This window comes from Lasiodiplodia theobromae (genome assembly GCF_012971845.1).
Source record: "Lasiodiplodia theobromae strain AM2As chromosome Unknown scaffold_35, whole genome shotgun sequence".
NCBI classification, from domain to species: Eukaryota; Fungi; Ascomycota; class Dothideomycetes; order Botryosphaeriales; family Botryosphaeriaceae; genus Lasiodiplodia; species Lasiodiplodia theobromae.
In genome coordinates this window covers 176,752-188,723 of record NW_023336514.1, presented here as the reverse complement: position 1 = coordinate 188,723, position 11,972 = coordinate 176,752, and the positions used below count along the sequence as shown (strand labels likewise).

Sequence of the window (11,972 nt, the reverse complement as noted above, 5' to 3'; positions counted from 1 at the left end):
GGCCACGATGCAAGGATTCACGGCAGAACAAGCCGTTGATTGGCACACGACTCGCGCAGGGCCAATCGCTAATATGCATTGCGGTCCGTCCCACTGGGTAGGATTCCACAAAGCCGCATGGTGCTTGCATCAACGTCCCGTTTGTTGCTAGCGAGCGCTTGGAGCTACCAAGCCATGTCTACTATAGCTACCTATGCGTTCAGCCACTCGGTCTGACGTGCTATCAACCCTTGCATCAGCCTTCTCATTGGGTAGTTGGTTACGATCGGTTGGTGCAGGGGCCAGGCACCGCGCTGCACTTTGTATAACGAGGATGGTCGACGAAGACCAACGCTTCCTCAGTGAATCAGACACCGACCATTGAACACAGCAAGCCATGTACCACTGGACGACGGCTGATATAGAGACGACGCTTTCTCACGAGTCGCAATTCGCGTTCCATGGCTATGCCGTTGAGGGCCTTTCGGTGGTCGGCGAACCATTGCACGGATCACTGACGGAGGAGCCCGGGTCTCTTGGCCTGCCTGACAGCTCTCTGGAACGAGAAACGAGTCTCCTCATGTTGTACTTGGACCATGGATTCCGGCTCCAATTCCCGGCCTATGAGCCTCCACTGTCCGCCGGAGGCCGGACCTGGCTGCTTTCCCTGCTGACTTCCACGAAGCCCACCTACTACGCCACGCTCAGTCTTGCTGCCAGGTACTCGAAGCTCTTACTTCCACAAGACGAAGTCTCCGGGGTGCATGAACTATGGCGGGAAGAAGAAATGAAGCATCGGCCCATTGCCATGGAGGAACTGCAAGCCTGCGTGCTTTCCCTGACAACGAGTGGAAGCCCTCACAACATACGAGCCACTGTCAATGCTCTGGCATGCATGATGCAAATGTTGAGTCTTGACGTATGTCCCATGCCCGTTCACCCAAGCGGCTCGCTAACAGTGCTGCAGTCACTGGAGACCGGAGTAGAGTACTGGACAAGCTCCTTGGACATGGCGGCGCCGCTGCTCATAACCCTCGCCGAGTTCGTAGAGGCGCAGCCTGCCTCATCCGACACTGCTTCTTGGACCGCCGTCCCCGTCCCACCGTCCTCCTCCGACCGACCGCTATCCTACGAAAGCTCCGCCGCCCTAAAATTCGTCACCACAGCATTCATCTGGATCGACGCGCTATCCCGCATCTCGACCGGCACCACCCCGATCTTCCACTCCCACAGCCACCTCCTCTCCACCCACGCCACCATCATCCAACTCGACCAGCTCACCGGCTGCGCGAACTGGGTCCTCTCGCACATCCTCGCCATCGCCGCGCTCGACCGCTGGAAAAAAGACCAGCAGCGCACCCACCGCCTCAGCCTGCGCGACCTCGCCGCCCGCGCCGCCGCCATCGAGACGCAGCTGACGTCCACCGCCGCCGCCAGCCTCGGCGCGACGGACTCGCTCGCGACGCGCTTCGCCGCCCTCGACCCGCGCCGCAGGGCTGCCCGCGTCTTCTGCACGACGCACGTCTTCGCGCTGGCCGCGCTGTCGTACCTGCACGTCGTCGTGTCGGGCTTCAACCCGGCGCTCGACGAGGTGCGTGCGAATGTCGGGGCCACGGTTGCGGCGCTCGAGGCGCTGCCGGATGCCCGGTTGCTGCGGCACCTGGCGTGGCCGTTTTGCGTGACTGGGTGCTTGGCTGAGCCGCACCAGGAAGAGGGGTTTAGGCGCATGCTCGCAAGGGCGGAGGCGACGGCGGGAGAAGGAGGAAGTAGCAGCGACGGTGATGAAGGTGGCGACCCGGCGCTGCTGCGGTGCCGCGCCGCGCTGGAGGTGATGGAGGAGATTTGGCGGAAGAGGAGGAACGGCTTGCCCCTGCCCAGCAGCTGGGACGGCGCGATACAGCTGCACGGAGCGCCGGTCCTCCTGATCTGACAATCAGAGGAGCTCATTTCCAGGTGGGGTGCCCGGCACTGCGATTGGGGGGGAGCGGCCGGCCGAGCAAGGTACAACATTCTACGCCGCCCTCCTCCACAAACCCTGTCATCTACCCGTCATCCTCACCGCCATAAAATCATCATCATCATCCTGATTGCCCATGCACCCTCCTCACATGATCCTTCATATTATCCAACCGACTAAACACCCTCCCGCACCCCCCTCCCTCCTCTTCACCACCACGCCACGAACACCGTATCCTCGGACAATGCTTCGCCTCATGCCTATCCCGATCCTTCTTGCTAGCAAACCACCACCGCCGTCCCGCATCATCGTCATCACCTCCTCCGCCCCCACCAGCACCGCGACCCGCCGACCGCGGACACGCAGCGTCGACGCGGCAGAACCAGCGCTGCGAGTGCCGCCGGTGGTGCTTGCGCAGGTCGCACCCGCGCGTGAAGGCCACGCGCGACGAGCAGCCGGGGAAAGCGCAGCGCCAGGCCCTCGGCGGCGGGGAAGAAGAGGAGGAAGAGGAGCTGTTGAGGGGCGGCAGTGGTATGCCGAGGGCGGCGAGGACGGCTGCGGATGAGTTTGCTGCTTGCTCGGAGGAGGAGTGGGCGTCTTCTGTGGCCGCGTCTCCGAGTGGTATTGGTGCTGGTGCCGGTGCTGGTGCCGGTGCGCCCTCGATCGACGAGGCGCCGGGGCCGTCGTCCGTGGAACGGCTGCTATGGCTGCTACTGGCCGCTCGATGGCGCTGGAGCCGCGGTCGGGGTAGTGGGGCGGTGGGAGACGTTGACGATAACAATGTTGCTGCTGCAACGGGGCTTGGTGTCGTCGTTATTGACGAGAGCGGCGGCGGCGGCGCCTGGTCGAGCGTGTTGAAGCCGGACGAAGACGACAACGCAACCGCAGAGCCGTCTGGCCACGAGAAGTCGCGGAAGATGCTCGCCGCATCGCTGATGGGTGGGAGCTGCTGCTGCGGCGCTTCGATGCGGGCGAAGAGCGGGAGCGCGGACCAAGGCCTCCGGGGCCTGGTTGCTGCTGCTGTGGTTGCTGCCATTGTGGCTGCTTTGAGCTGTCGATGCCGAATGGTGAGGGGCTAATTTAAGCAGGTGGTCGCGTTTCGTGATAGAGCTGGAGGACGATATTCCAGATTGAGTCTCTGAACCTGCTACTGGTTCACTTTGATACCGGGGAAAAGGATTGATTCATTCCACAGAGCTCTCCACGAGCGTTGAAGTCGCCTGAATGGTTGATTGCCGGGATCAACATCCTACCGTCATCTGCGGGGCACTGCGCAAGAACAAACTCCAAAAGGCACGTCTCTCCAAAGATGGGGTGTAGTCGGCCCTGGTCTCGGAAGGATGCGCCTCCCGGCGCCTGGCGCCGCGAAGGATCCAGCCCCCACATCGGAGTACTGCAAGCCACCTGCGGTTCGTTATCCGCGGGGTGAAGCAATGCATTATCATCATGACATTATTGCATGAGGCCGCCTGTTCGAATATTGCGCCATGAGGCCTGAACCGTAAGCAGACACGCATTCGGTGGGGGCTGTGGTCCATTGCCCGCAACACTTGTGCTGGCTACTTGAACAATGCTTCAGGATCAATATGCACGGAGGGCACCCCGCCTGCGCGCAGACCATCAACGTAGATACTCATTGCGCTGGCCAAAAACAAGCTCAGCATGTACGTCATCAAGCGAGGTATGTGCACTGGACCCGCCGGGAACTGCTCCGGACCGGCGCTTACACGAGCATAGACGGACGCAGTGAACGTTTCTCATTGCACAAGCTCGATGGTTGCATATCAAAATTTACGTTTGGGTTGCACCACCAGTACGTGCAAGCCGGGGCAGTATCACGCCGGGTGGCGGATTCTCTTCAGAATGACATTCACAGCAGCGAACTTTCGGATCTGGTGAGGCAAACGCCGCCATCTGCAAGGAACCCATGCGGCTGACAACGCGCACAGGCCGCCGAGACGGCTGCGTCCTTGGTGGGAGCACACCCTGACTACGGTATACTCGCAGCCCGGATTTCCATATCGAGCCTTCACAAACAGACCAAGAAGCGCTTCTCCTCAGTCATCTCGGACTTGTACCACAACAAGCCTGCGCCCCTGGTTTCCGAGGAAGTGTTCCGCAATGTCCAACTGCACGCCGAAGACCTGGACTCGGCAATAGTGCACGGCAGGGACGAGGAGTACGACTACTTTACCTTTGAGGAGCTCGTGAAACCCCGCCTGCTGCCCGGCGAGCGGCCTCAGCACATGCTCATGCGCACAGCCGTGAGCGTGCACGGCAGCGACGTCGCCGGCGCTATCCAGACGTACGCCGCCATGTCAAAAGGACACTTCCTACTCCCTCTACCCAGCCAACTCCTCCCCTCCTTCGCGCTCGACATCGCGGACGACAGCGTCGACGGCATCTTCAGCACCCTCAAGACGTGCGCGCAGACGCTGGCGCGCGGCGGCGGCAGCGACGTCGGGCTCAGCGTCTCGCGCGTCCGCGCCAACGGCTCGCACATCGCCGGCACCGACGGGACGGCAAAGGGCGTCGTGCCCATGCTGCGCGTCTTCAACGACACGGCGCGCCTCGCCGGCCGGGAAAGAAGCCTCGCCGTCTACCTGGAGCCGTGGCACGCGGACGTCTTCGACTTCCTCAACCTGGGCCGCAGCTTCGGCAAGGAGGAGCTGCGCGCGCGGGACCTGCGCTACGCGCTGTGGGTGCCGGACCTGTTTATGCGGCGCGTCCACGCGGATCTTGACTGGACGCTGATGTGCCCGGCCGAGTGCCTCGGGCTGGCCGACTGCTACGGGGCCGAGTTCGACGAGCTGTACGAGCGGTACGAGAGCGAGGGATGCGGCCGCCGCACGGTCAAGGCGCGGGAGCTGTGGACGGCCATTGTCGAGGCTCAGCTGGATACGGGCGGGCCGAGCGTGCTGTACAAGGACGCCTGCAACAGAAAGAGCAACCAACAGCACCTCGGCCCGGTCCGCGGCTCGGGCCTGCGGTCGGAGCTGATGCTATCGGCGGCGCCCGGTGTGGCCTCGTCATGCGCACAAGCAGCACTACACCTACCAGCCTTCGTCTCGTCAGCCGCCGAGTTCGACTTCGACGGCCTCCACCACGCAACACAGCTCCTCACACGCAGCCTCGACCGCATGCTCGACGATGACGCTGTACCAGAAGCAATCCAGCGCGACCGGCCTCTAGGCGTCGGCGCCTTCGGCCTCGCCGACACCTTCATCGCGCTCGGCCTACCCTACGACTCGGCGCCAGCCCGCCACCTCAACGTCCGCATCTTCGAAACCATCTACCACGCCGCCCTGACCGCGTCGACGCGCCTAGCCCAGGCCGCCGGCACGCCGCACGCCTCGTACGCGGGCAGCCCCGTCGCCAGCGGCTGCCTCCAGTACGACCTGTGGGACGACGCCACCACCGTCGTGCCCACAGAGCAGTGGGACTGGAACCAGCTCAAAGCCGACATCGCCGCTTACGGCGTGCGGAACGCCGTCCTCGTCGCCCTGCCCTGCGGCAGCAGCGAGTCGTCCTCGTCGTCGTCGCTAGGCTCCGCGCCCTCGCACGTGCGCCTCCTCCGCGGTGGACGCTACCACGCCTTCTCCCGGCCCCTCGTGCGCGCCCTCGCAGCGCAGGGCCTGTGGACGGCAGACGTGCGCGCGCGCATCATCGCGGATGGAGGCTCGGTGCGCGAACTAGAAGGCCTACCTTCGTCCATGAAGCAGCTCTACGCGACGGCGGGCGAGATGGGCCAGCGCGCCGTGCTGCAGCTGGCGGCTGACCGCGCGCCGTTCGTGGATCAGTCGCAGACGGTCGATGTAGCCATGCCTCACGCAACGTCCGCCAAGGTCGCGGCTATGCACTTCTTCGGCTGGCGTGCTGGGTTGAAGACGGGGTGTAGTGGCCTGCGTGGAGGAGGTGCGGAGCGGCTGGTGCCTGAGGCGCAGGAGGTGGCGCGCGCGGTGCGTGAGGTGATGGAGGGCGTGGAGATGCGCGGCGGCGGCGGCGGCGGCGGTAGGAAGAAGACGGTGGCGGAGCGGGGGGCTGCTGTTCGGGCTGGAAGGCGGGCGGATGAGTCCACGGCGGCTGCAGCGCGGGGGACGTATGCTGTTTTGATGTCTCACAGCATTTCTACTGCGGTTGTGTAGGTGCCGTTCCCTTTCTTTTCCTACGAGAATCCTGGCTGACGCGCAGCGTAAGGGTGTGACAAGCAAGTTCAGGGTTTGTACATATGTTTATGATGGATTTTTCCTCCTTGAATCTGAAGCCTGCAGACCTCGCACCACCACCACCACACTACAGTTGACCCTCCAGCAGCACCGCATTGCCCCAACACACGTCCTTCACCCTTCCCATCTCCCGCTGAACATAGCCTCCGTCCGTCCGGCAGTACTCCAGCGAACCGACTCCGAGCTTCTTCAACCACCACTCCCTGGGGTACTTGGATCGCGGCAGGAACGCCTTGAGGCACTCGACCGCCTTCTCCGGCGGATCCCCGACCAGCTGCAGCACGGGGCCCGCCACGCGCTCCGCGATGAACTCAGCGTCGGCGACGTCCTGCAGCGACTTCGCCAGCGCCGAGCGCGACCGCGCTGCGCAGATCTTGATGATGAACATCTCCTCCGGCGTCGCGTACGGCACCGCGTCTGCCGACGTCACCGTATCCGCTGCGGCCGCCGACGACGTCATACCGGTGCCGTAGAGCTCCTGAACATCAAAAAAAAAAGTGAGTTCTTGGTCCCCGCTGCTACTGGCAAGGGTGCCGGGGGTGCAAAAGTGGGGGGAGGGCAACACTTACGCCGAAATCTACGTACCCGGCGTCCAGGTGCACGCGGCGCCCACCAGGCGGCTGCTCGCCGTTGTAGTACAGCAGCTCCTTGTCGTTCTCCCAGCTTAGCTTCCCGCCGCTGCCGGCGACCATGGCCTCGAGGATGGTGTCGAGGCGGAGGTCGTAGGGCTCGAAGATGACCAAGTCCAGGTCCTATACGATTGTGTGTGTGAGAAAGGTGTGCCAGGGGGGCGGGCGGGCCGGACGGGACGGCACGGGACGGACTTACCGGCGTGGAGCGGAAGTCCGGGAAGTGGTTCTTGATGGAGGCGGCGCCGAAGACGACGGCTGACGTTTGGCCGTAGCCCGCGTCCCGCATGCGCGAGAAGAACGTGTACGACGCCTCTCTGAACTCGGCGAGTGTTGGGTGTGCCGGGTTGCTGTTGGCCGTGGCATTGCTATCCGCCGTCTGGGACCGGACTGGGATGAGGAGTAGCGTCAGAGCAGCCAGCAAAAGCATGGTGAGATTGAGTGTACTCGGAGAGCATCTCTCCGGCGAGCGAGCGAGCGAGACGGCTCAATGAATGTTCGGTTATCCCATACATCGCAAAGATGGCGCCTTACAGCCCATTGGTGTAGTCACTGCGTGCTGCAGGAAGCCTGATTCCCAAGCCTTGCTGCCTAGCAGCTAACAAGGCTTGCATTGGGGCAAGCCCCTGCTGCAGGGTCGGATAAGCTCATGTCAACGCTAGGATCGGCCCTCGTCCCGAATGCGGCAGGTAGACACACGACAGCTTCCCCCCCACTCAACAGCAACGCGACCAGGTGCGGGGCGGCCATCGAAACTCCAAACCCCCAGCCCTGCATCGTCCGGACTTATTTCCGCCCAACGACAGCATTCAAAGTGGCGCGAAATACGGAGTACGATGGGGGACAGGACAGTTTGCATTAGCGCCATGTCATCATCATCATCATCTATCTACGAATCCCAGCAACCCCAGTAACCCCATCACAGCCTAGGCACCCTCCTCTGCCAACAACTCCCAAACGACACATGCGCCCACTCCACCGACTCCTCCACACCGGGCGCCTCGAGCGCCCACTTCAGCAGCACCTTCGCGCAGTGGTGTGCGTGGTCCTCCGACCACACCTTGCGGTCGTACACGTCGTCGCCGCCGACGGCCCGCGCGACGCGCGTGTACATGAAGGCGCAGTGCGCCAGGTGCTGGCGCTGCGGGCCCCAGAACCCGACGTCGGCCGTCTCGCGGGAGAAATCGGTGACGGGATCTCTGTTGGCGCTGTCGTGAGCGGCATCGCCGCGCCAGTACTCGAACGTGTCGTTGTGGAAGGAGCGGTATGCATCGTCGCTCGACCGGTCGCACGCGCGTGGCAGCCACATTAGTGTTAGCCGGTCGAAGGTGCAGTTGCGTGCGAGCGCTTCGTCGACGCTGTTGCCGCAGTGGAGTTTCTCTTCTTCGAGGACGCGAGGGGGGGCGTTGGTGGATGGAGTTGGCTGGTGGTGGTGGTGGGCGGCGCCCTGGTGGATGCCGGCTGTGTAGCCTAGGCCTAGCGCTGCGAAGAGGGCGAGCGTGATGGAGAAGACGGCGAGGAGATGGCGGCGTGCGGGCATGTAGGACCGTGATGGCTTGTCAGAGGCTAGGTCTTCGTCGCTGGTGGTGGGGAGTTTCCCGTAGCCTTGCTTTGTGGCGAAGAGCATTTTCTCTGCTGTCTTGGACGTCAGTATAGCTTTGTCAGATAGCTTGAAGGTGAGGGCTATTCACGCAGTGTAAAATCGTCTTAAAATTGGTGTTATCAGACGCCCTCTTGATGTGGCTGACGAGTTTCGATCAGTGGAAGCACACGAAGCAATAGCGTGTCTCAATTGCACAGTTCGCCATGAAGTAAGCTCGAGTGTGAGTAATGCTGTGCCTCTGTGGACTGACCAGTCCCTATCGCGCCGTTCTCAGTACATCACGCCATCTCGTCATTGGAAGCCCAAGCATTCGGTTGCCAGTAGTCAATGATCGAGTCTCCCTCCGTTCAACGGCTGGAAGCCTGAATGCTGCGGGAAGCCTGATCGGCGGTGTGGTACTGTTACCCTAAGCGGCGATTGCCAGCACTGCAACACTTGCACAAGCTCCAAGGCCGCTAATTCTGCGTCTGACAAATACAAAGTTTTTCAAGGCACAGCAATTGGAGACCTCTACCCAGCTCACTTGCGACCTCGGGTCTACTGTCGGCGTTGCATTCTGAAGTAGCCGCCACAGGTGCACCTCCGTCAGTAAAACCGTCCGGATGCGAACTGTAGAGTGATGATGGATGAATCAATCTATAGGTCCCACGATAGGTTCTATATTATATGGAGCAAAATTTGATTCATCATGATAATAATCGTTATCATTGATAAATCGCATGGGTCGTTTCCGCAATGAAAATGGGCATACATGAGAGCTGTCTTCAGTGAAGTATGTACTTAATCTCATGATAGATATGGAACCCATAGTATCTACAGCACCTTCTTCTCTCTAAATTTCATCTCTTGCTCTTGCTGCCGTAGGTGCTCCACTCTCTGCAACCAGCCCTCCACCATGGCTCCGCCAAAGACGAGGACCAAGCCCAGCCACTGCCACTCTGTGGGGGTTTTCTGGAACCACAGGATGCTCATAAGCATTGAGAGTGTCTTCCTAACCACGCGAATATTCATTTGAACAAGGCTTGAGAAGCTAGGAAATGCCACGAAGAGAAGCAGCTGTGACGCGGCGCCAAGCACAGCATACCCGACTATGTCATAGAGTACTGCAGGCTGCTGCACAACAAAGCGTAGAGCCATCAAGAGTTCTCCTCTGCTCTCATGCGCCATGGCTGGCAGGATGGCTTCCGGTAGAAACTGGACTCCGACTAGGTAGAGCGCCGTGAATAAAGTGGCGACGATGTTCTGAGCCAGCATCCGCTGGGGGCCCCTGAGGCCACCGTAGATGGCGGGAGAACTGACAACGTGCTCCAGGACAATGTAGGTGGAGCCTTCCAGGAAAAGGTTGATTAGAAGTAGCGAGAGACCGAAAAGGTGATCTCTGTGGCTCCCGCTCAGGCTGCCGATCGCAGCCAGGGCGAAAGGGCTCTCGAGTGTGACAAGCAACAAGCCCAGGGTGACTGCGAGGAAAAGTGCATATCGGGAGATTGGATATCGCTTGCGCAAGAAGATGACGTTGAGAGATACTACGGGCAAGAGCATGCACGATTTGGAGACCACCAGGGCAGAATAGTCGACGTAGCGCAGCGAGGCAGTGCCGAACTGAGAGCCGAAATTGCTCGCCCAGCTGATGAACATCAACGGAGCAACGCTCGCAAGGGCGGGTTTCTCGAGCTTGAATTCAGTTGACTTTCGAGCATGCAGGACTAAGTAGAGGCTGGCGGCCACGGCGTTGAACAAGGATTGGATTGTGTTGAAGACAACCGGAAATCTGAAGTGCCCTGTGTTCGGGTAGGGTTTGGTGAAGACACGCTCCTGGTATACGGATGAGGCCAGACTGGTATTCAACATTAGCGTTTGGACTACGAAATCTTTCATTACGATAGCACTCACTAGAAAACAAAATAGCCTCCAGCCAAAGACGATAAGTCGCGTGCCTGCCGAATGCGATCCCTGGACGGCTGAACCGCCTTCAAGCGTGACACAATTGGGTTCGTATAGAGCATAGCGTGGGTATACTGTCGTTGGAGCCTTTGTTTGCCGGTCGTACGTCTACTGTGCAGTGTTGTTGAGTACATAAAACAAAGCACCCGGCAATCGTTGCTGGAGTGCTCGCGCCGGTCCAACCCGGCGATCTGGCCCCTTGCATGCATCTTCCACGACATGCCTGCTCTCTACCCCGGCCAGGCCCTCGGGCCGCCCGTCGCCTTATCCAACGTGCCGTGCTTCTCGCAACGCTCGCCTTCCCTCCACCAACCCATATTCGAGATACACCCGGCGAATCATGTCAGCAAATCGGCCCCGCGTGCTGAATTTCATCACGAGCAACCGCAACAAGCTCGCAGAAGCGACTGCGATCCTTCGCGGCTGCGTCGAGCTGCGCAGCCAATCCGTGGACGTATTGGAAATCCAGGGCACCCCGCGGGACATCGCCGCGGACAAGTGCAGGCGCGCCGCCATTGCCGTGCGTTTTTTTTTCTTTTTTTTTTTCAGGCACAGCGGAGGTGGGCGTGGGAGGCCCTGCTGACAGTTCTACCCTGACAGGTCAATGGCCCAGCGCTCGTTGAGGATACGGCCTTGGAGTTCCACGCACTGAACGGCATGCCAGGACCTTACATGTACGTCATCCCACTCTTGCCCGCTTCCGCCTGCCTGACGCCCAATCGCCCGCCCAGCCGTCCGTTCTTCTCGGCTGTCGGCAACGACGGCCTGCGCAACCTTCTGGCTGCGTACGAAGACAAGTCTGCCACGTCGGTTTGCACCCTTGCGTACTGCCGGGGACCAGGAGAGGAACCCGTGATCTTCGAGGGACGATGTACTGGCACGATTGTGCCACCAAGGGGGAGCAATGGTTTTGGTGCGTGAGCGAGATTGGAGTTTTCCTGCTCCGACAGAAGGAGCTGACAAGCACATCCTCCCAGCGTACGACCCGATCTTCGAGCATGAGGGTCAGACCTTTGCGGAGATGGACCCGATGTTCAAGGTACGTCAGACGCTACCCACTCTACAGACAAGACCAGCTTCTCATTTGTTGTAGAACCAAGTGTCAGATAGGTACAGGGCTCTACAGAAGCTACGACAGTGGCTGGAAGGTGCGACGGACTGATTATGATAGGTCTAGCAGAGGATGAATTGGTTGTAAATCGTGTCCACATCTACATTGTTCTTAGAACTTCATCTATATTCATCCGGTATTGAAACAGATCTATTGATCTCTGATGCCCCTTCACTCTTGATAGTTTTCTCGAACCTCTACGAAGATCCATCATCACAGTAAAAACCTCCCTAGGTGTTGAGTGACTGGTCAGGTGCATAGCAACAACGCTGAGACGGGGCCCCATTGACAGCTCTCCCACCGCACAAACACCCGGAGGGGCGGCAAATCGAACCATCTTGATCAGGCCCGCATCAATACTCGTTGGAACCGCCATCGGAAGTCCCACTGCACGCCTATCGGTGGTTAGCATGTCGGGCGGGCGCCAGGGTTTGATGCGCATTGTAGCAGTGGAAAGCGCGGGAAAGAATACCCAAAGGGCGCGCAGCTGCATTGTGGTTGTTGAAAGTGGGGTACAGGGCGCCGA

The 11,972-nt window shown here is 60.4% G+C and overlaps 7 protein-coding genes across 7 annotated transcripts; 3 read left to right on the top strand and 4 right to left on the bottom strand.

Annotated features, from left to right (window-relative positions):
• Positions 1-376: 376 nt before the first annotated feature.
• On the top strand, positions 377-1,909 carry LTHEOB_9999 (Regulatory protein; the record flags this gene model as incomplete). The annotated part of the gene is made up of 2 exons (XM_035519647.1): positions 377-898; positions 947-1,909. 2 exons carry the CDS (start codon positions 377-379, stop codon positions 1,907-1,909), a joined length of 1,485 nt encoding a protein of 494 aa, XP_035368311.1.
• A 3-nt stretch (positions 1,910-1,912) lies between these two features.
• LTHEOB_9998 (C2h2 type zinc finger domain protein) lies at positions 1,913-2,972 on the bottom strand (the record flags this gene model as incomplete). Its single annotated transcript, XM_035519646.1, has 2 exons — positions 1,913-1,947; positions 2,165-2,972. 2 exons carry the CDS (start codon positions 2,970-2,972, stop codon positions 1,913-1,915), a joined length of 843 nt encoding a protein of 280 aa, XP_035368310.1.
• A 626-nt stretch (positions 2,973-3,598) lies between these two features.
• Positions 3,599-6,081, top strand: LTHEOB_9997 (Ribonucleotide reductase large subunit; the record flags this gene model as incomplete). The annotated part of the gene is made up of 3 exons (XM_035519645.1): positions 3,599-3,617; positions 3,674-3,831; positions 3,886-6,081. 3 exons carry the CDS (start codon positions 3,599-3,601, stop codon positions 6,079-6,081), a joined length of 2,373 nt encoding a protein of 790 aa, XP_035368309.1.
• Positions 6,082-6,229: 148 nt separating this feature from the next.
• Positions 6,230-7,221, bottom strand: LTHEOB_9996 (FAD binding domain-containing protein; the record flags this gene model as incomplete). The annotated part of the gene is made up of 3 exons (XM_035519644.1): positions 6,230-6,640; positions 6,732-6,914; positions 6,991-7,221. The coding sequence occupies 3 exons, from the start codon at positions 7,219-7,221 to the stop codon at positions 6,230-6,232; spliced, it is 825 nt and encodes a 274-aa protein (XP_035368308.1).
• Positions 7,222-7,710: 489 nt separating this feature from the next.
• On the bottom strand, positions 7,711-8,418 carry LTHEOB_9995 (UDP-glc gal endoplasmic reticulum nucleotide sugar transporter; the record flags this gene model as incomplete). The annotated part of the gene is made up of 1 exon (XM_035519643.1): positions 7,711-8,418. One exon carries the CDS (start codon positions 8,416-8,418, stop codon positions 7,711-7,713), a length of 708 nt encoding a protein of 235 aa, XP_035368307.1.
• A 789-nt stretch (positions 8,419-9,207) lies between these two features.
• On the bottom strand, positions 9,208-10,397 carry LTHEOB_9994 (UDP-glc gal endoplasmic reticulum nucleotide sugar transporter; the record flags this gene model as incomplete). The annotated part of the gene is made up of 2 exons (XM_035519642.1): positions 9,208-10,228; positions 10,285-10,397. 2 exons carry the CDS (start codon positions 10,395-10,397, stop codon positions 9,208-9,210), a joined length of 1,134 nt encoding a protein of 377 aa, XP_035368306.1.
• A 278-nt stretch (positions 10,398-10,675) lies between these two features.
• LTHEOB_9993 (Inosine triphosphate pyrophosphatase) lies at positions 10,676-11,497 on the top strand (the record flags this gene model as incomplete). Its single annotated transcript, XM_035519641.1, has 4 exons — positions 10,676-10,855; positions 10,936-11,248; positions 11,313-11,374; positions 11,429-11,497. 4 exons carry the CDS (start codon positions 10,676-10,678, stop codon positions 11,495-11,497), a joined length of 624 nt encoding a protein of 207 aa, XP_035368305.1.
• Positions 11,498-11,972: the final 475 nt, after the last annotated feature.